At 47.3% G+C, this 22,269-nt stretch overlaps 1 protein-coding gene across 3 annotated transcripts in view; it reads right to left on the bottom strand.

The window, feature by feature from the left end:
* Positions 1-1,811: 1,811 nt before the first annotated feature.
* CMKLR2 (chemerin chemokine-like receptor 2) overlaps positions 1,812-22,269 on the bottom strand; it is a 70,508-nt gene continuing 50,050 nt past the window's right edge. For 2 of the 3 annotated variants that reach the window (XM_075318999.1, XM_075318998.1), the window contains exon 2: positions 1,812-4,960. In XM_075318999.1, coding sequence (XP_075175114.1) covers positions 3,886-4,944 — 1,059 coding nt within the window. In that variant the 5' untranslated portion in view covers positions 4,945-4,960 and the 3' untranslated portion in view covers positions 1,812-3,885. Of the gene's footprint in view, positions 4,961-16,197; positions 16,586-22,269 lie in introns of those variants that run through there. The other variant, XM_075318997.1, reaches the window with a different exon arrangement.

The raw sequence follows: 22,269 nt of genomic DNA on the forward strand, positions 1-22,269 counted from the left end.
CATGGGTGTCACACGGCCCGCACCCGCACCACACGGGTGTAGTGTGGATGCGGTCCCGTGTGACACGCGCCGGAGAAAACACACATGTCAGTTAAAAAAAAAAAAAACATTAACTCACCTTCTCCAGCCCTCCTGCCTCTGCCGCTGCCGCTGCTGCCTCTTGCTGCCGACCGCCGCTCATTATTCTCATTGAATATTCACTTCACAGCCTGGCAGCAGCAGCAGCGGGGAGACGGGAGGGCTGGAGCCTGAGGATCAGCACCACGGACAGCAGCGCGGACATCAGGAAGGACCAGGTGAGTATAATAATTACTGATTCTACGTGTGCTATCGCGGATAGCACACGTAGAACACACGTGTCACGCACGTACCAGAGACACGTACTTACCTGCACACAACACGCAGGGAAAATACGTGTCTCTCGGCACGTGCGTGAAATTCACGTGAGTGTGGCAGAGGCCTCAGGTTGTGGACAGAGGGTGTGGCAGTGACAGCAGCCTCTGCCCCCTTATGATGCTTCATCTCAGGTTGTGGACAGAGGCTTTGGCAATGACAGCAGCCTCTGCCCCCTGATGACTCTTCGTTTCAGGTTCTGAACAGAGGCTGTGGCAGTGACCGCAGCCTCTGCCCCCTGATGACGCTTCTTTCAGGTTGTAGACAGTGGCTTTGGCAGTGACCAATAGCCTCTGTCCCCGATGACGCTTTGTTTCAGGTTTTGGACAGAGGTTTTGGCAGTGACCGCAGCCTCTGCCTACTGATGACGCTTCATTTGAATATCCCAGCAAGCACTAGGGATTCTCAAACAAAACGCTATCACACAGGAAGTAGAGGAAAAAATAAAAGCAGTTAAGCCCCCGTCACATTTAACAACTTACCAGCGATCCCGAAAACGATGCGACCTGATAAGGATCGCTGGTGAGATGTCCCACAGTCAGATCTTAGTAACGATGAGCGACCTGTATAACGATGAGCGACCTGTTATAGGAGGTCATTGTGAGGTGTCAAACACAGCGATGTGTCCTGCCCAGCAGGACATCATCTTTGAAGAAAACGGTCCGGACCCTTCAGCAACGACTAGCGATCTCACAGCAGGGGTCTGATCGCTGGTAAGTGTCACACTTAACGAGATCGCTACTGCGCCACAGAAACCGTGACGCAATAACAATCTCGTTAGCGATCTCATTGTGTGTGACGGGGCCTTTAGTGTAGTCAGGGAATGGTAGAAACTTTTTAATTAAAGTGTATTGGAAAAGAGATTAGACTATTACAATAAATCGAAATTTAGCAATAAAATTAACATTAGTTGCAGACCACCCTTTTAAGCATTTGCAGTCTTTGTTTGAACTGTGACCCCCTGTGATTGTCTGCAACAGTGACATCAGCGATGTAAACATGTCATCACTGTGTCTGCCGACCGACTGTTAGGCTACATGCGCACGCTGCGTTTTTTTGCTGCATTTTTGCTACGTTTTTTGTTGTCAGAACTTTCTGACATTTGACTTCCCAGCAAAGTCTGAGAAGTCAGATTTGTTATGCGCACATTGCAGTTTGTCAGCGTTTTATTTGTCAAAAGTTTTTGACAAAAAAAATGCAGCATGTTCATTCTTCCTGCATTTTTGACAACATTTGTCACAAAAACGCATGTTGTGAAAAATGCACCTATAATTACAAGCATTTTTGTGACATTTCCAGGCTCTCTGACAGCAAGCAGTTTTGGCTGCAGTTTGTGAACACAAAAAGATGCAGCGTGTGCATGTAGCTTACAGGTTTCATGTAGAAAGCACAAACTATGCATTTGTGTAACCAAAGAATGGCGTTTAACCATGGCACACTCCAGTGTACTGATGTCAATGAATTGTATTTAGACAAAAGAAAGTTATACTGATTTATAGATTGTTCATAGATAGGCAGGTGACAAGTAAACAATATGTAAATGGACTTACCTCTGATAAGCTTATAATAATATGGTAGCATATTTAAATTTGAAATATAGAAAAAAAGATACCGTATATATTATTTTTCCTCAAATAGCGCTATTAATTCCACAGCGCTATACAGACACGATCATCACTGTCCCCATTGGAGCTCACAGTCTAAACTCTCTATCAGTATGTCTTTGGAGTGTGGGAGGAAATCGGAGAAAACCTACACAAACAATAGGAGAACATACAAACTCACTGCAGATGTCATCCTTGGTGGGATTTGCATTGTGATAAGGTGGGACACAATGTGATTACCACTGGTCCTGGTAAGGCTACTTTCACACTTGCGTTGAACGGCATCCGTTGCATTGCGTTGTGTGACGGATGCAACGGATGTGTTGCATGTAGTTGCACAACGAATCGTACAAAACAACAGAATCTTTTTTTTTTTTTTCGTTTTACCGGCGGCAGACTATTGTGAACGATCAGCTGATCACTCACAGCAGCCGGTCGCCGGGTGATCAGCTGATCGCTCACAGCAGCCGGTCGCCGGGTGATCAGCTGATCGCTCACAGCAGCCGGTCGCCGGGTGATCAGCTGATCGCTCACAGCAGCCGGTCGCCAGGTGATCAGCTGATCGGCCGCCGAGAATGTGTGTAGGGGGCGGGGGGCGGAGTGCATGGTGGGTGGAGCCGAGCGGGACCATGGCGCTTAGGACGTCAGTGCAGCGAGGAATGCAAGGCTGGGGACGTGTGAGTGTGTGTGTGTGTGTGTGTACACACATGTGGAGTGGAGTGCGGGAGGGGGTGGAGCCGAGCGGGAAAGTGTCGGGCTCCCTGCACCCGTAGCCAGGGTAAATATCGGGTAACTAGGCACAGCGCATTGCTTAGTAACCCGATGTTTACCCTGGTTACGGGTGCAGGGAGGCAGAGAGAGCATGCGCAGCAAAATCCTACGGATTGCGCTGCTCAAAAAACGCTACATGCAGCATTCCCTCCGCCCGACGCAGCGTCAAAATAACGATGCTGTGTCGTGCAGCGGATGCAATGCAAAACCATCCGTTGCTATCCGTAGCTAATAGAAGTCTATGAGGAATATAACGGTTTCCTGCAACGGTTACCGTAATTCCTCGAGGCTGCGGATAGCAACGGAAGCCGCCCAACGCAAGTGTGAAAGTAGCCTAAGGGTGGGCACTCATGTATTATCTGATGCTGTTATGCTGCCTTTTGAAATTTACAAATCAGATTATTCTCTCGCTTTTACAACATTTTTATTTTGCACTTTATTTTTTATATTGTCATTACTATGTTGGCTTTGAAACCTTTTTATTGGTTGTGTGGCACTTTTGTATTGTTCTGAGCTATAGCCAACGCATATGATACTTTATACGCTATATGCGGCTCTTTCATATTGCCACTGCATTGCAATTTGTTTTGTATAATAGCAGTCCAATGTGTAGGAGTACTATAAAAGTATTTATTGATGTCATATGGCTTACTATCCTTTTTACACAAGATAAATTATACTGAACAGATCAACTTACACCCCCGTGCACATCATTTTTTTGACTTTTGCAGCCTTTGCTGTAGAGCCAATTTGCCTGCAGCCATGAAGCCTCCATATTCGGCATACTGTTCCTGCAGGGGGCAGTAATTCTTCTAGAATCAAGATGAAGGATAACTGAAGTCACCTGCTGATATTTGTACAATGAAGCCCAGTGCAAAGTGGAACATGGACAGTAAAACGTCCAAAAGTCAAGAGTTGCAATAGCAGGTCTGCATCTATCCGGTTGTACCATCCATAGATTTTCCACCGTCGGGTCTCGGAGAATATTTGTACGTTTCATAATAGAACACGTCTGCATGTTATACTTGTTCTTTATATAATCTCCAAAGGGTTCTATATTCTATGCAGTTCCATAATACCTGTGAGTGCAGAACGCACGTTCTTTGTAGTTGGTCTCTCAAGACATTGTTTCGCAGAGTGTGCAGTTGTTCTCTGACAGTGCCAAGTCATCACTTTTAATGCCTGTCTGGCTGATGTCTCGTATTGTGTTTTTAAAGATCTCTGCCACCGAGGCCTCTAAATGTGTCCGGAATGCTTTGCTTATCAGAACATAAAGGATGGGATTAATACAACTGTTAACAAAGGCCAGGCTAGTGGAAATGGGCATTCCAATCCAAAGCCATTCATTATAGGCGTCACCGTGGTGAACATGCAATTCCAGCAAGCTAAATATGTGGTAAGGAGTCCAACAAAGGAAAAAGGCCACCACAATAGCCAGGACCATCCAGAAAAATTTACTGTTTGTTCGGGTGGTTCTTTTCATTCGGATGGAGAGGATTGCATAACAAATCACCATGGTTAGCAGAGGAAAGAGATATCCAATAAAGAACTTCACCAGTGTCAGAGAGGTGTGGATCTTCTGGACCATGGAATAATCAGTTTCATGAAAATGGTTGAAGCATATGATAGCAGACCTTTTCATCTCTGTGTCTCGAAAGTACAAGGAAGGGCTAGCAACCAATGTAGCTAATAACCACACACAGCCACTTACAATTCCGGATGTCCTCATTGTCCGGTGCTTCTGTGCAATGCTTGGCCAGGCCAAGGTTAGGTATCTGTCTAGGCAAATGACTGTTAGAAAGAACACACTTGCGAACATATTGAGAATGGCAATGAAAGAATTCAGTTTGCAAAGCAGCTTCCCAAAAGGCCAGTGGAAGTTGGTAGCCACATAAGTGATGTGCAGTGGCAGAAAGAGCACGAAGATTAAATCCGCAATGGCCAGATTTAGAAACCAGACAGTGCTTACAGTTTTCTTCCATTTAAATCCAGTGAACCAGATGACGATGACATTTCCGGGTACTCCGAGAAGAAATGCCAGTGAGTAAATAACGACAGATGCCACGTGAAGTGCATGGATTTCATCTTCATTGTGCAATACCTCTTCAAACTCGTCATAGTCATATATATAGTTGTAGATGTAGTCATTCGAAGAGTTGTTCATCGTTGTGTTCATTTTCGAATCTGTGTAGCTGGGTAGAAAAAAACACAAAGGATAATATGAAAATATTGTGTACGACTGATGTCTGCTATTACATATACAATTTTATATCATCTTAAATGGACTCTGTCACCAGGCTTTTGCTATTTAATCTTAGAGCAGCATAATGTAGATGCAGAGAGCCTGATTCCAGGGATTTGTCACTTGCTCAGCAGCTAGCAGTAATTGTAATACAATCATTTTATCAGCAGAAGATTATCAATGCCTGACTACGTCTCATGTGTATACTAGTCCAGCTCTCCATTTTATCAAAACTGCACAAACCAGTCTTGTAAGTGATACATCGCTGGAATCAGGCTCTCTGACCTTATATCATGCTACTCTCAGATTCGATAACAAAAATCCGCTGACAGATTCCCTATAAAATTACTGGAAATTAAAGGGAATCTTTTGGCATGCCCCCCCTTCACCCCCACAGAAGCCTCAAATCTGTTTATATGTTCATGAAGTCTCTGAAAGATAATGTTAATACCTTTATTGATGCGATGCAATCTATTGCTCTCTAACTAAAAAAAGAAAAAAAAATATAATATTTAATTTATATACAAATAAAACTTAAACAGGTTGTCCACTACTCATACACCCCCCCGTCAAGAACCTCACTCAACTCACTAGTGTCGTTCCAGCAACGTCAGCACCACATTCGCCATTCCACGTGAGCCCTGTTGTGAATCAGTGGCCACTATTGAGCTGCTGCACTCTCACAACCTTCAGATGATTCTTGGATGTCTGTGTACAGTATGAGCACTGCAGAACAATAGCAGCATCTGATGTTCTGCAGGGCTCACATGGGACGGGAAATCCACACGAGTCTCGGGAACTCCACCACCAACATTCCTAAAACAGAGCCAGTGAAGGAGCAGAGTACAAGGTTTTTTCATTTTACAAGGGTGGTCATTTAAGAAGGGGTTGTCTCAGTTGTGGCCTAAAGGTCCAGTCACACTGAACAACTTACCAGCGATTCCAACAACGATAGGGATCGCTGGTAAGTTGCTAGGAGGTTGCTGGTGAGATGTCACACTGCGACGCTCCAGCGATCCCACCAGCAACCTGACCTGGCAGGGATCGCTGGAGCGTCGCTACACGAGTTGCTGGTGAGCTCACCAGCAACCAGTGACCAGCCCCCAGCGCCGCGTGGAAGATGCTGCGCTTGGTAACTAAGGTAAATATCGGGTAACCAACCCGATATTTACCTTGGTTACCAGCGCACGCAGCTACACGTGCAGAGAGCAGGGAGCAGCGCACACTGAGCGCTGGCTCCCTGCTCTCCTAGTTACAGCACACATCGGGTTAATTACCCGATGTGTACTGCAGTTAAATGTGCAAAGAGCAGGGAGCAGCGCACAATGCTTAGCGCTGGCTCCCTGCTCTCCTAGCTACAGCACACATCGGGTTAATTAACCCGATGTGTCCTGCAGCTACATGTGCACAGAGCAGGAGCCGGCACTGACAGTGAGAGCGGCGGAGGCTGGTAACAAAGGTAAATATCGGGTAACCAAGGACAAGGCTTCTTGGTAACCTGATGTTTACCGTGGTTACCAGCCTCCGCAGAAGCCGGCTCCTGCTGCCTGCACATTTAGTTGTTGCTGTCTTGCTGTCACACACAGCGATCTGTGCTTCACAGCGGGACAGCAACAACTAAAAAATAGCCCAGGACATTCAGCAACAACCAACGACCTCACAGCAGGGGCCAGGTTGTTGCTGGATGTCACACACAGCGACATCACTAGCAACGTCACAAAAGTTGTTCGTTAGCAGCGATGTTGCTAGCGATGTTGCTTAAGGTCCAGTCACACTAAGCAACTTACCAGCGATCCCAACAACGATAGGGATCGCTGGTAAGTTGCTAGGAGGTTGCTGGTGAGCTGTCACACTGCGACGCTCCAGCGATCCCACCAGCAACCTGACCTGGCAGGGATCGCTGGAGCGTGGCTACACGAGTTGCTGGTGAGCTCACCAGCAACCAGTGTCCAGCCACACATGCAGAGAGCAGGGAGCAGCGCACACTGAGCGCTGGCTCCTTGCTCTCCTAGTTACAGCACACATCGGGTTAATTACCTGATGTGTGCTGCAGCTAAATGTGCACAGAGCAGGGAGCAGCGCACACTGCTTAGCGCTGGCTCCTTGCTCTCCTAGCTACAGCACACATCGGGTTAATTAACCCGATGTGTCCTGCAGCTACATGTGCACAGAGCAGGAGCCGGCACTGACAGTGAGAGCGGCTGAGGCTGGTATCAAAGGTAAATATCGGGTAACCAAGGACAGGGCTTCTTGGTTACCCGATGTTTACATTGGTTACCAGCCTCTGCAGAAGCCGGCTCCTGCTGCCTGCACATTAGTTGTTGCTGTCTCGCTGTCACACACAGCGATCTGTGCTTCACAGCAGGACAGCAACAACTAAAAAATGGCCCAGAACATTCAGCAACAACCAACGACCTCATAGCAGGGGCCAGGTTGTTGCTGGATGTCACACACACCAACATCGCTAGCAACGTCACAAAAGTTGTTTGTTAGCAGCGATGTTGCTAGCGATGTTGCTTAGTGTGACGAGACCTTTAGTGTGACGGGGCCTTATCTCTTTAAAGGGAATATGTCAGGTGATTTTGTAGTAAAATACTAATGTCATCTTTAAATAGGGCTTATGGAGACCTTTCAAGGTCAGTAAGTTCTATTGTTCTACCTTATCCAGTTATCTTGCTGTAAGCTCCATAGAATTCAGTGTCTCCTGCACACTTCTCAAGCATATGTAAATACAATTTACATAGTCACTGCTCCAGCCACCTTTCAGTGCATTTGTGCTGTCCCCGTGCCAGCAGCCGACGCTGCTCGGGCCCGGACCTTCAGGGGTGGTGGCTCGAGGGTCTCCGGACCTGGGGTATCGCGGACACGCCGAATAAAATGGGGGACGTAGATGTACGGGCTAGGCCGTAATAAGTTCGTGATGCCACCCACGGTGTGTGGTGAGGTGGGACACCACCGCTGCTGCTACGGGGCACCCGGGGGAGATGTTCTGCAGCAAGTTGTTAACCCCTCCGTGAGCAGGGATGGTGGCCCCGGGACCCGGTGGCTCTGGTGCAGGGGAGATGACGACCGCAGGGGGTGCTGGTGTACTCACTGTTAGTAAACACACACGAGTCTCTGGTAAACCAAGGTGATGGTGGCCGGTGCCGCGGCCGGTTGCGTTCGGGATCCCCCACCCAGCTGGTGGTCTCTATCCTTTTCCTGCACTGTTGTGTAAAGGTGGACTTTCCCAGTATAAAACTCAGGGGTCCGCTCCCGGCAGACGCTGGCCTGTGGGATCTATGGGCCTTGGCGGTGACCTCTTATACCTAATCGGTGGGCTGTTGTCTTCTATGAGGGACTTTGGGTGGGACAGGACCTCTAGTCCTTGCCTCGATCGGTTAATTAACCAGTTCCAGTAGGATCTGGTTCCTGGCTTCAGGGTCCGAGTACCCCCCTTTGTGCTACGGTTTCCGGAACAGTTTCCCATGTCGGTATCGACGGGCTCCTACCCTGGCCCGGTCCACCTCGGTTCCACCGAGCCGTCTTCCCATCTCCTGTTGACTGAGACCACCGTCTGCCTCCTAGCCAAGGCACTAGAGCTCCTACCCTGGTCCCTGTCAGTTTACTTCAGGCCTGACACACAGGCCTGACCTCCACTCTCACTGAACTCTAAGACAGATCTCACTTACTTTCCCGCCCCTGGGATGTATGGACCCCTGGGTGGGCATGTTCCAACCACCTGGTCACACCCACTGGTGTGTCTATTTTTCCCTAAGGGGGGTGACTAGGGTTTAATGGTTGGCTGTGTGTTTCCTAATGAGGGAAGGTGTTATGCGGGGGCCTATTTGTCACACATTCACTATCACTGCTGGTGGGAGGGAGTTTGGCTGGGGACAGCAGTGCAAATTCAGTTCTGATTTATGATCACTGATGCCAGCCCTGAGAAAGGGGAGCAGTGAATATGCAGTTTGTATTTACATATGCTTGACTAGATACAACATTGCACTGAATTCTATCCTGTTTTCAACAAGATAACAGGAAGAGGGAGAGCTATAAAAGTTACTGATTCTGAAAGGCCTCCTTAAGCTCTATTTAAAGATAACATTATTATTGTACTACAAAATCACCTGACAGATTCCCTTTAAGTGCTTTGTGATGTGAAAGCACTTACTAAGCCTCTGCCTCCCTGATTTCATTCTTGTCCTTCTGCTTGCTTCTCAACCTATTTTCTTAACAACACAGATCCAATTAAAATCAGTGAACCAGTAAATTCAAAATAATATGCGCACTACATAACCACTGTCCTTTAAATATCCTGGAATCACTGAAGTAAAGGTTGTACTTTGGTATGAATCGATCCACTGAGACGTTCATTCAGAAATCTTAAGCGGGCTTTACACGCTACGATATTTCTAGCAATTGCTAGCGCTATCGTATGCAAAAGCACCCGCCCCCGTCGTGCATACGATATCGTGTGATCGCTGCCGCAGCGAACACTATGGCTACGGCAGCGTCACAAGCACTTACCTGGTCGACGGAGTCGCTGTGACTGCCGAACAATCCCTCACTCAAGGGGGAGGTGCGTTCGGCGTTACCGCGACATCACTAAGCGGCCGGCCAATCAAAGCGGAGGGGCGGAGATGAGCGGGACAAATATCCCGCCCACCTCCTTCCTTCCTCCCTCATTGCGGGCGGGACGCAGGTAAGGAGAGGTTCCTCGCTCCTGCGGTGTCACACGGAGCGATGTGTGCTGTCGCAGGAACAACATCTATAAACAACCATTAACAATTTTTGGTTTTAGAACGACCTCTCCATAGTAAACGATTTTCACCACTTTGGAGGACGTTTAAGGTCGCTGGTAAGTGTTACACGCTGCGATACCGTTAATGACGCCGGATGTGCGTCACTAACGACATGACCCCAAAGATAAAACATTAACGATATCATAGCGTGTAAAGCCCCCTTTATTCCTGCCATGATACATTTCAATGAACGAAAAAAATATCCTTGTGTAGTTTGGGAATACAATGGAATATTGGAGTTATGGGATAATCCACTTGAATTTTTTTGGTTGAATTCTATGAGAAAAGGCACATGACACTCGAAATGTGTAAGAATTTATGAAACTATGTTAATGCTGGAGTGAATTCGTAAAATAAGTTTATTTTAAGAGCTGATGAACTGTGTGACTTAAACTGTCTGTTAAATTGTAAAAAAATACTTTTTTTACAAGCACACTTACTAATATTTTCAGCCATTCTTGAAATATCACTTTTGTTTACAGCTCACTGCCAAGGAGATCTTAAGCTCTCAAAAACTAAATTTTGAGCACCAAATGTAATAATCAATTAAAAAAGCAACATATTTTTGGCCTTAAAATGACAATGATAAAGGGTTGAGACTAGTGATGAGCAAGCACTACCATGCTCGGTACTCGTAACTAGTAGTCAGGACACTCGGATGGGCATGACTCGGGTACAGAGTATAATGGAAGTCAATGGGGAGCTCGAGCATTTCTCCGGAAAATTTAAAGGAAAAATGCTCAAGTCCCCCTTTGACTTCCATTATAATTGGGTACTCAAGTCTCGCCCATCCAAGCGTTCAACTGCTCTTTACGAGCTCCTGAGCATGGTAGTGCTCGCTCATTACTAGTTGAGACTTATTGGAAACAGCAGTTTCTGCTACTTTTTGCAGGTAATTTCTAGTTTATAGGGCGCTTGGACCATAAAACTCGTACATCAAACATTTGGAAGCGAAAAATTTGAAAAAGGTTTTACATTTGCCTCTTATGGGTGATTGCAGCACTATCATACAACAATAGTCACTGATAAGAAGCAATACAATAGGAATATTACAGTTAGAGGTGAGCGAGTACCTAACTATTCGTGCTCGCTATACTCATAACGAATACTCTGTAATACTCGCGTATTCATTCCGAATAGCGTGTGCAATGCAAGTCAATGGGGAAAAACTCGCAAAGTAATGAGTAACCCAAATGCCTACTATATACTACTCGCACGAATAGTACGGCATTCAGGTTACTTTCCCCATTGACTTGCACTGCACACTATTCGGAATGAATACGCGAGTATTAGACAGTATTCGTTATGAGTATAGCGAGCACGAATAGTTAGGTACTCACTCAACTCTAATTACAGTTTAACACGTTATCTGATGGTGCCCTTGTTTTGATGCTCATTGCCTATATATCTGTACCAGCCACAATATTACATCAGCTACAGTGCCTTATAGCATTTTAGGTACCAGTCACAGGGACTGGTTATCAGCACAGGTTTGTAGGAAACATCCTTCCTTTCAGGACAAAATTCCCCAGATGAAAGACTGGGTTCACGAATGTAGCATTTTTGTAGCAATTTCTTCGGTCTTAAGGGGGTGTAACATGCAGCGATATCGCTAGTGAAAGCACCCGCCCCCGTCAGTTGTGTGTCACGGGAAAATCGTTGCCCGTGGCGCACAATATCGTTAGGAGCCGTCACACGTACTTACCTGCCTAGCGACGTCGCTGTTGCCGGAGAACCGCCTCCTTTCTAACAGGGCGGTTCGTGCGGCGTCACAGCGATGTCAAGAAGCGGCCGCCCAATAGAAGCGGAGGGACAAAGATGAGCGGGACGTAACATCCCGCCCACCTCCTTCCTCCCGCATTGCCGGCGGCCGCAAGTAAGCTGTAGTTCTTTGTTCCCGCGGTGTCACACATAGCAATGTGTGCTGCCTCGGGAACGACGAACAACCTGCGAGCTCAACAATCAACGATTTCTCTAGTCCCTTCCACGACAGCATAGGAGGTTGTCTCTCCACGCCCTAATTGGGACAGGAAGCACAGAGAGGTTAAAAGGACCCTTCCACCTCCCATAACCAGTGTCTTTCCTGTCCCCATGGGGCATGGAGAGGTTTTGTTTTTCTCCTATGCTGTGGTGGCCGGCGAACTGCAGTATGTATTCGGATTTTCACCGTTCTCAGTCCATCGTCCTGCCTTCCTTCTGTCAGCATCCTAGGACTCCGGGGGAGGAAGTGTTCCATTCTTTGGACGTTCGTCGGACGGTGTTGCACTACCTAGATATCACTGCACCTTGGCGTATTGATCATAACCTATTCATACAGCCCTTTGGTCGAAATAAGGGCAAGAAGGTGGCTAAGAGTACCGTCGCCAACTGGATTGTGCGGGCTATTAGAGACGCCTACCTCGCTCAGCATCTGTCTCCGCCTACCGGATTTACGGCGCACTCCACCAGGGCTGCCTCTGTCTCCTGGGCTAAACGGGCAGGGGCTTCTCCTGAGCAGATCTGCAAGGCGGCTACGTGGTCTTCCCTCCATACTTTCACGAAGCATTATCGTTTGGATCTGGATTCCAACAGGGATTTGGCTTTTGGCAGGAAGGTCCTGCAGGCTGTGGTCCCCCCCTAGGTATCAATTCGTTGGTATTCCTCCTATGCTGTCGTGGAAGGAACTAGAGAAATAAGAATTATTCTTACCGTTAATTCGGTTTCTAGGACCTTCCACGACAGCACGTAATTCCCTCCCTTATCCTCGATATTCCTGGATGTGTTTGTACTTCTCATATGCTATGGGTTCTTTGTAAGACACTGGCTATGGGAGGTGGGAGGGTCCTTTTAACCTCTCTGTGCTTCCTGTCCCAATTAGGGCGTGGAGAGACAACCTCCTATGCTGTCGTGGAAGGTCCTAGAAACCGAATTAACGGTAAGAATAATTCTTATTTCTTGAAAAGGAATGACATGTCAACGATGGACGATAAGGTGAGTATTTTCCATCGTTAACAGTCGCTCCTTGCTGTCACACGCAACAACGTCGCTAATGATGCCGGATGTGCGTCACGGAATCCGTGACCCCGGCGATATATCGTTAGATACGTCGTTGCGTGTAACGGGGCCTTTAGTTTATTTTTTCCAGACACAGACCAAACACTGATGAGAATCTGTCCCTTGATACGTACAAGAAAAATCACTGACGTCTGAACCCTGCCTTAAAGATTACAAATCCTGGGACTGAGACATAACTGATAAGAAATTCACAGCAAACAAAACTGCCTCTGGTCTCACAGAGTGGCTGAATATAGAGAACTATATGGCTACATTAAAGTGGTTTTAGACAATTAGATATTTCCTGTCATGTAAAAACGCTGCATCTTTGTGGTCAAAAAAAGATGCAGCGTGTGCACATAGCCTAATAATATCAGGTAATACTCACCTTCCCACGGTCCATGGATGGATGTCCATCTCTGCTCCGGTCTGAGTGTTTTGGCTGCAGCGGTGACGTAACGTCGATAGGCCACATCACCGATACGGCCACATCATCGATACAGCCAATCACCGTTGAGTCTGTAAGGCTGTGTTCACATGTAAATGCTGAAATTTCTGCAGCAATTTGACAGCGCTTCGAATCGCAGCAGAAACACTGCATAATGGATGCAGTTTTTTTGTATAGAAAAAAAAAGCCGATTTCATGCGCTATGGCTGCTGCACCCACCATAGACAGAGTGGAGCTGCATCCAAAGCACACGGAATAACTGCGTTCAAAAAAGCAACATGCACACGTATCATGCACAATCTACATAGATTGTGCAGGGGCCGCAGGACGCATGCATTTTCGCTGCAGTGCAATACGCAGCATAAATGCATGTAATTACGCAAGGTGCGCACGAGCCCTAATAGTTCTTCTAGCAAAATCTGAAAATATTTAAACCCTATGTTAAACGCTGGAAAAAAAAAATGAAGGCTCCACAATATCTATTTTTTGTCTCTGCATTTCTCTTAAAAAATGCAATGAAAAGGTCATATGTACAAAAAAGTGCCCCAATAAAAACACCAGTTTGGTGTGCAAAACACGAACTCTCATAATGGTTTATATATGGAGAAATAAAAAAGTTACAGATCTCAGAATATGACGACCCAAACAAACTTTTTTTTTTACAAACTTCAGAATTTTTTAACCACTAAAATTCAGATTTTTATAATTGTAAAGGGAATGGTATGATTCAAAAGTAGAACTTGTCAGACAAAAAGAAGCCTTCATACTGTTATAGTGATGGAAAAATAATAATAATATGTTTTATTTCTATAGCGCAAACATATTCCGCAGCGCTTTACAATTTAGAGGGGACATGTACAGACAATATGAGACAATACAAAATAACAAAATTAAGATACCAGGAGGAGTGAGGGCCCTGCTCGTAAGCTTACAGTCTATGAGGAAATAGGGGAGACACAAAAAGTGAATGGGGGGGAGAAAAGCTTGTTATATAAGGCCCAGCCATCGATTTAATAGGGGATTCAAAAAATGAAAAAAATGTATGGCTCTTGGAAAAATAACATCCCCCCCTAAAAATAAAACCACCCGGTCATGGAAGGGTTAAAAAGGAACCAGATCACACAGGTCTTTTGGTGAAGGACAATGTGGTGGGTAGTTCAGGGTCACTATGTCCATACTGATTAATCTGCCTTCACATGGTTGTAGTAAATCAGTGGGTACTAGACATAATGGACATGTTGCACTGTGGCTGCTTTCCTGCATATTACACAGTGTAAACAATACAAATCAAAATTTGTTTTCCAGGAAAAAAAAAGGAAACTGAGAAATGTGACTCATTTCCTAAAGGAATAGAAACCGTGCACATTTCACAATACTACATCAGTCCCAGATTCCTATCAGTTAAAGGATATATCAAATGCCCAGCAGGTGAGGATATTATCAGCACATGTATAACACCAGACTTCACAAATACTGGTTTAGATTTTATTAAATAAATCAAGTGGGTTGGTTGATAGCATTTTAGAACTTGGACGTTTTATCCTCTTTTATTGTTATGTGTTTCTAGGTTAGATGAGAGATGATCTTTAGGACTTCCCAAAAGGGACATTACTCCGCTTGCCTGAAGTCCTGAATGTTTCACAGGGTTAATCACTCTGCCTGTTTCTTATAGGTAGCATACAGGAACACTTTCATTAAAAGTCCAGCAGGTTTATTGAATATCACACATATAAACCGCTCTTCATCACATAAACACGGATTTTAGTCCGTTACCCTCGTGGTATGTCAGCACAGGTTCGGATATACTTCTCAAGTATGAAAGTGGACTAAGTGTGACGCCCTGGCCTATCAGGTCGTCACAGGGTATTGTGCAACCTGCCCTTCTGCACAGTATCCAATCCTCCTTGGTTAAGGATCCTTGTCCTTTGGTGTTGCTAAAATCAGAACCAGCCAAAACCCTAGGAACACTTTACACCGTACCCACCAGACACACCATTGGGGGCCTGAAGGGAATAGGTCCGCCCAATTGGGAGGTTGGTAGGGGAAAGTGAAAAAGTGAGAGGGGTAGTTGTTGTGTGGAGGAGAGAGAGAGAGAGAGGAGGTCAGGAGCAGGGATCCTTGAGTCTACTAGGTGGCAGACGTTGGTCTGGGCCTGGTAGGAGCTGGAACCCCTGTCGCAGGGGATCGCGTCCAGGGGCACGGACTTGCCGAGGAGGGCAGCTGGCAGTCTTGAGCCATCTCTGGGCAGGGGCCAGGGCACGACGGGGTACGCAGACCCTAGGCCGGGAAGTTGCTTCAAGCGTCCTGGTAATTTACCTGACGGGGGTGAAGTCTTCAAGATTCATCCCTCACCCGCTCCAAAATCGGGGTACTAGCGCACCGATAGGATAGGACTTTCCCAAGCACAGTCCAGAATATCCGGAGCGTGAACCCTGAGAGCAAGCTCACTCCGTTAGCCATACGGGTGAGCGGGACCCGATTAGTTCCAGACTATAGGGTCCAACAAGTTGCTCAGAACTCTGGTTTACAAGCTGTCAGTGTCAGTGTTCTTGGACTAAGTGAGTACACAGAGACCCTTCCTTTTCTCAACGGCACCCCCAGCACCACCACCGGGCCCCGGGGCACAAACCCCCTACCCACGGAGGGGTTAAACACCTTGCTGCCATACCACCACCACCGGGCTCCCCCACCAACAGCAGCGGTGGTATTCCATCTTACCACGCACCGTGGGTGGTGTCACGAACTTCTAACTCCGCTGTACATACCCCCCTTTTCAAACTCGAGTGACCGCGCGAACCCTCGGGTCCGGAGACCCCTCGAGCCACTGCGGTTCCGGATCCGAGCGGCTCAGCCGCTGACACGGGGGCGGTACACCTTGAAAAACTCGGCGTCACGAACAGGATATGAGCAGGACTCACTTACCTGGGTGACGTGCACCTTGAAATTCGAAAACCGAGAGTCGAGTCCTTTTCCTGCCAATTCCACCATTGTCCACCATCTTTTCGCGCCAAAACGCTGTCTTCTCCTAAAAAGTGGGCAAAGCTTAAGCCCTGCCCTTCGTCTTGCGTGTGAGGCCGGAACCAGAAGCTCCGAGAGGGCCACAGCGCGCAAAAGAGTGCTGAGAAAAGACCAAGGGGGCGCGCAGAGATTTTGGCTCCAGACGATGGAAGTGTGGCGGCGCTGCCTCCGCTTGACTAGGGCAACGATGGTGCGGCGGACGCCGCTCTGGTCACAGGGGTGGCGGCACGGGACCTGAGGCGGTTGTTCCAATAATGCCGATCACATTGCCGTATGTACCCGGCGCGGCCTGGCTCCCACAGTATGATGGTCGACCAGATGCGCTGCAAGGATTCAAGAGGAAAATCTGTAGCGTTCTTGACATTAAATTAACCACCTCATGTCCATCTAATTTAGCTCATGGCACTCCAAAGAGCTACTTTATACACATTATATTGGGCATCAATGGATGTCCAAATCAAAGGAGTGACGCCATTATTCAATAAAAAACAATCTTTTTTTAAACATATATTTAAAATATTTTAGCAAAAGGGTACCGAATAAAAAGAGAGGCACGGACAGAAACAGTAGTTACATCCCTATATTAGTCACACGTCAGTCAATGGGATGTTTACACCAAAAAACAGGTGAATTTAAATAGATCAAATATCACATGTTCTAGTGGACCGAACACAGACTCTGCGATTTTGTCTGCGTTTTTTATCAATACTGCAGATATTCTCTAATGCACAGTTCCCCCATAAGTGATTTGTACTCGTAAGAATAAATAAAATAAAAGAGTATATGGGTTCCCTTAAAGCATAGGAAATGCAGTTTGGGCTTCAAATAACTATACAGCCATTATCGCAGAGCCCGGATACCTTCACAGACACTGAGACTCATTAAAGATAGGCTAACGCCCAACATAATATTATCACAATGATATCACAAAAGTACATCACCTGAATAATGGTGCCCTGCCGTGACCCTCACACTCCAATAGCTATTGGACTTTTCAAGTCAGTATTCACACAGCAGTTTCTGCTATTCCATGTATTCCCCTTACATAGTCACTGGTGTGCATACCTTATCTCCCCATAGTGATGTTTTTTTAGGTTTTTGCACCCAGTTCAGACTTAGAATGGTGTTCCAAACGTTATTCCTTATTGTTAGTAGTTTTTTCGTTTGTGAACCCTCCCCAACCACACCTATTGCCAATCCATATCATACGTATAATAGCCTGGGTCTCAGCTTCCCATACACGGTAAGTTTTTTAATTGCATGAGAGGACACATACAAGCTAGGGACCCCAACGTAGAGAAATACTTTGGCGTAGTGTTGGGGCTCTATTGCATTGATCAATTCAGTAGCTAAATTTCTCTTGATTCATATGTTCATGGCAGTAATGCAGATTCCATTTTTCACATTTTCACTCTTACATATAGCTATTGGATTTTTCAAGTCAGTATTCACACAGCAGTTTCTGCTATTCCATGTATTTCCCTTACATAGTCACTGGTGCGCATACCTTATCTCCCCATAGTGATTTTTTTTAGGTTTTTGCACCCAGTTCAGACTTAGAATGGTGTTCCAAACGTTATTCCTTATTGTTTACTCTAAAACCTACGAAGCACACTTGGAGCATCTGGCCGAGGTGTTCGACGCTCTGTCCAAGTATGGAATGAAGGTCAAGCCGTCCAAGTGCCACTTGTTGAAACCGAAAGTACAGTACTTAGGGCATGTGGTGAGTGCCAAAGGAGTGGCACCGGACCCCGAAAAGATCACAGCCATCCAGAACTGGCCACGGCCCACTTCTGTCAGAGAGGTGAGGCAGTTTCTAGGCCTGATGGGGTACTACCGGAGATTCGTCAAGGGGTATACCCAGATGGCAGCCCCCTTACAGGACCTTTTAGTGGGACAGATGGTACACGGTAAATTCTCGGGGCCTCCCTTCAATGGGGCGTGGAACAAGAAGACTCTTTCAAGCGGATGAAGTCTGGCCTAACCGGGGACGAAATCTTGGCTTATCCCGATTACGGCCTCCCATTCGTGTTGTACACAAAAGCCAGTAATGTGGGCTTAGGAGCCGTCTTATCACAGGAGCAGAAGGGCAAGGTGAAGGTAATTGCTTATGCCAGCAGGAAGTTACAACTGACGGAGAGGAAGTCAGAAAATTATAGCTCCTTCAAGTTAGAGTTCCTGGCACTTCTCTGGGCTGTAACCGAACGGTTCAAGCACTACCTTGTTGCTGCCAAGTTCACAGTGTACACCGACAATAATCCATTGACTCACTTGGATACGGCGAAGCTAGGAGCCTTGGAGCTACAGTGGGTCACACGGTTAGCTAACTATGATTTCATTATCAAATACAGGGCTGGCCGTAAGAATGCCAACGCAGATGTCATACCCAGAATGCCTCACTTGTCCGATGATGGAAGAGACGAAGATGACCTGGAAGAAGTTGAGCTACCTGTGTTCCATCAGCCTCCGCCTGAGGGACGATCCAGATTCAGTGCTCGTCAGCAGGAGATGACCTGCAACCCGTTGCCTCACCATGGTTGGCAAGAAGCCCAGGATCGGGACCCTGCGATTAAGTTAGTCAAAGTACTGCTGGCCAGAGCTGATGCCCGTCTTGGACCAGGCGCTCCAGAAGAGGCCAGGAAATTGTGGCAAGACCGGAATCGGCTTTATCTGCATCAAGGATAATTGTGCCGGAGCTTGACCAACCCCAAGACCCACGAGAGAATCTGCCAGATCGTGGTTCCCAATTCGTACGTCCCAGTGGTGCTAGAAGCATACCATGACGGAGCTGGGCACTTTGGGTGGAAGAAGCTGGAGATGTTGCTGAGAAGCCGCTTCTACTGGATAGGAATGAGAGACTCCATAGAAGCCTGGTGTAGGAATTGCGGCCCCTGTGCCTTGAGGAGGCGCAAGATGGTACCAGTCAGCGTGCACCACTCCAACCGATTGTCACCAAGCAACCTCTAGAGATTGTGGCTTTGGACCATGTCAAGTTGACCTCCAGCAGAAATGGTACATGTATGCGCTCACGATGGTTGACCACTACTCACAGTTTCTGGTGGTGGTACCTGTTAAGGATCTGACTGCCAGTACTGCAGCAAGGGCATTCCAGGCCCACTTCTGTAGGCCGCATGGGTAGCCCGACCGAGTCTTGACAAACCAGGGTCCTACGTTTGAGGCTGAGATCTTCCAGGAGTTCTGCAGTCTGTACAGGTGCAAGAAGATCCGCACTACACCCTATCATGCACAGACAAATGGGATGTGCGAGAAGATGAACCACCTGGTAATCAATTTGCTGAAGACCCTTCATCTAGAAGAGCGGAACCAGTGGCCCGAAAAACTGCCAGACCTGGTAGACATCTACAACAACATCCCAGTGGGATCTACCAAGTGTACCCCAGCATACCTGATGAGAGCCCGCCCGGGGAGACTCCTAGTGGACTTGGAGATGGAGGTTGAATTGCCTGAAACCTACGCACCCGGAGAGGATTGGGACTCACGTCACCAAGCCCAGTACAAACAGATTCAGAAGTGCGTTGAGGAAAGTTTGGATCAAACCCAGGAGCGGCAAGAAAGAAACTTTAACAATCAAGCTAGAGCAGCCCCCTTCGCCCCTGGTGAAATCGTGCTAAAGAGGAAACAACACAAGTTGGATGATCAGTGGGAGAAAGAGCCGTATGTGATACAACCATCCAACTTTGATAACCAGAAGACCTGTTTGATCAGCAAAGATAATGGGAGAACTACGGCTACGGTATCTAGGGACCATCTGAAGAAGTGCCCAGAACCTTTAAGAAGGGCAGAAGAACCTAAGTCCCAGCTTCCAGTGGTAGAAAGAAAGAAGAAAGTGATCCATACTGTTCTAGGTGATTTTCCAGGAGATTGGCCTATGCAGAATGGAGCAGTAATAGTCCCTGTGTTAACATTCCCACAACCCGTGGAAGAAACTGAGCAGGAAAGGCTTACTGACACTGCACCCACTCCAGCACCTAGAGTAGCACCAGTCCCCTTGCCACGCACACGTAGGGTTTTGCCAGTTACACCTAGCGCAGAGAGCGAGGGACCTGTAGAGAGTGTAAACACTTCATTAGAAGGGGATGAGAGCCCAGAAGTGAGGATATCAACTCGTACAAACTTTGGTCAACCTCCACGGAGGTACAGAGAAGAATGTTAAAAAATGTATAATACCAGTATTTTTGTGATGCCATAGAATTGTTAGGTATCGGTGCTTTCGTTTATTGTTTTTCATAGTTTGTTATTTTTCATATAGAAAATGTTAGTAAATATGTCTATTCAACCAGTTTGAATGAAAAGAGTGAAAGTTACCAGGTTTGCAAGAAGATTGTCAAAATGTATACACCCGGTACATGGACTCCGTTAAAGTTTATATATATAAGTAAATATGGACCATGGTCAGCTGACTGGCGTGACCAACACGAACTTGTGTATTGTGCATAGTTGCACCTCCTGTGCCAACCAGAGTCGTCTAAAGACAACACCCAGGACCTTAACCTGGTCACGGACCCACCATAGGTTTCCAGGGGGAACAGGTTGTTTCGGTGACGGGTTATTAGGTCCGGGATGTTGGGACTGGACTGTCGCAGGAAGGGGCTGCAACGGAGTAGGTTGAGACTCCGTTACTATTGAAACCGGTAGCGTTCCACAGTTGGACGGCTAACTCTTAAAAAGTAAAGTGCCTCCCCTGTGTGGGATGGCACCCGTTAATAAAAGTGTGTAATGTTTAAAATGTTCCTTTTTTTCCTTCTGCAGTTAAAAACAAAAAAAACCCTCTGGTGTCCTGTAGCTCGGGGACGAGCTATGTTTAACCAAGGGGGAATGTGATGCCCTGGCCTATCAGGTCGTCACAGGGTATTGTGCAAGCTGCCCTTCTGCACAGTATCCAATCCTCCTTGGTTACGGATCCTTATTCTTTGGTGTAGCTAAAATCAGAGCCAGTCAAAACCATAGGAACACTTTACACCATACCCACCAGACACACCATTGGGGGCCTGAAGGGAATAGGGCCGCCCACTTGGGGGGGGGTTGGTAGGGGAAAGTGAAAAAGTGAGAGGGGTAAGAGAGAGAGAGAGAGAGAGAGAGAGGTCAGGAGCATGGCTCCTTGAGTCTACTAGGTGGCAGGCGTTGGTCTGGGCATGGTAGGAGCTGGAACCCCGGTCGCAAGGGATCGTGTCAAGGGGCATGGACTTGCCGAGGAGGATAGCCGGCGGCCTTGAGCCATCTCCGGGCAGGGGCCAGGGCACGACGGGGTATGCGGACCCTAGGCTGGGAAGTAGTTTCAAGCATCCTGGTAATTTACCCAACGGGGGTGAAGTCTTCAAGATTCATCCCTCACCCGCTCCAAAATCGGGGTACTAGCGCACCGATGGGATAGGACTTTCCCAAACATAGTCCAGAAAATCCCGAGCGTGAACCCTGAGAGCAAGCTCACTCCGTTAGCCATACGGGTGAGCGGGACCCTATTAGTTCCAGACTATAGGGTCCAACAAGTGAAAAGGTGCCTCGGAAAAGGCCACAGGCTAACAAGCAACACCAAGGGCACGGATCCAAGCATGCTCCCTCCTTGATGCAGCGGTGCTCAGAACTCTGGTTTACAAGCTGTCGGTGTCAGTGTTCTTGGACTGAGTGAGTACACAGAGACCCTTCCTTTTCCCAACGGCACCCCCAGCACCACCACCGTCCCCGGGCACAAACCCCCTACCCACAGAGGGGTTAAACACCTTGCTGCCATACCACCACCACCGGGCTCCCCCACCAACAGCAGCAGTGGTATTTCATCTTACCACGCACTGTGGGTGGCGTCACGAACTTCTAACTCCCCTGTACATAGCCCCCCTTTTCAAACTCGAGTGACCGCGCAAGCCCTCGGGTCCGGAGACCCCTCGAGCCACCACGGTTCCGGATCTGAGCGTCTCGGCTGCTGACACGGGGGCGGTACATAAGCAAAACCCCTTTTCC

This window comes from Anomaloglossus baeobatrachus, chromosome 7 (genome assembly GCF_048569485.1).
Source record: "Anomaloglossus baeobatrachus isolate aAnoBae1 chromosome 7, aAnoBae1.hap1, whole genome shotgun sequence".
Classification (NCBI taxonomy): domain Eukaryota; kingdom Metazoa; phylum Chordata; class Amphibia; order Anura; family Aromobatidae; genus Anomaloglossus; species Anomaloglossus baeobatrachus.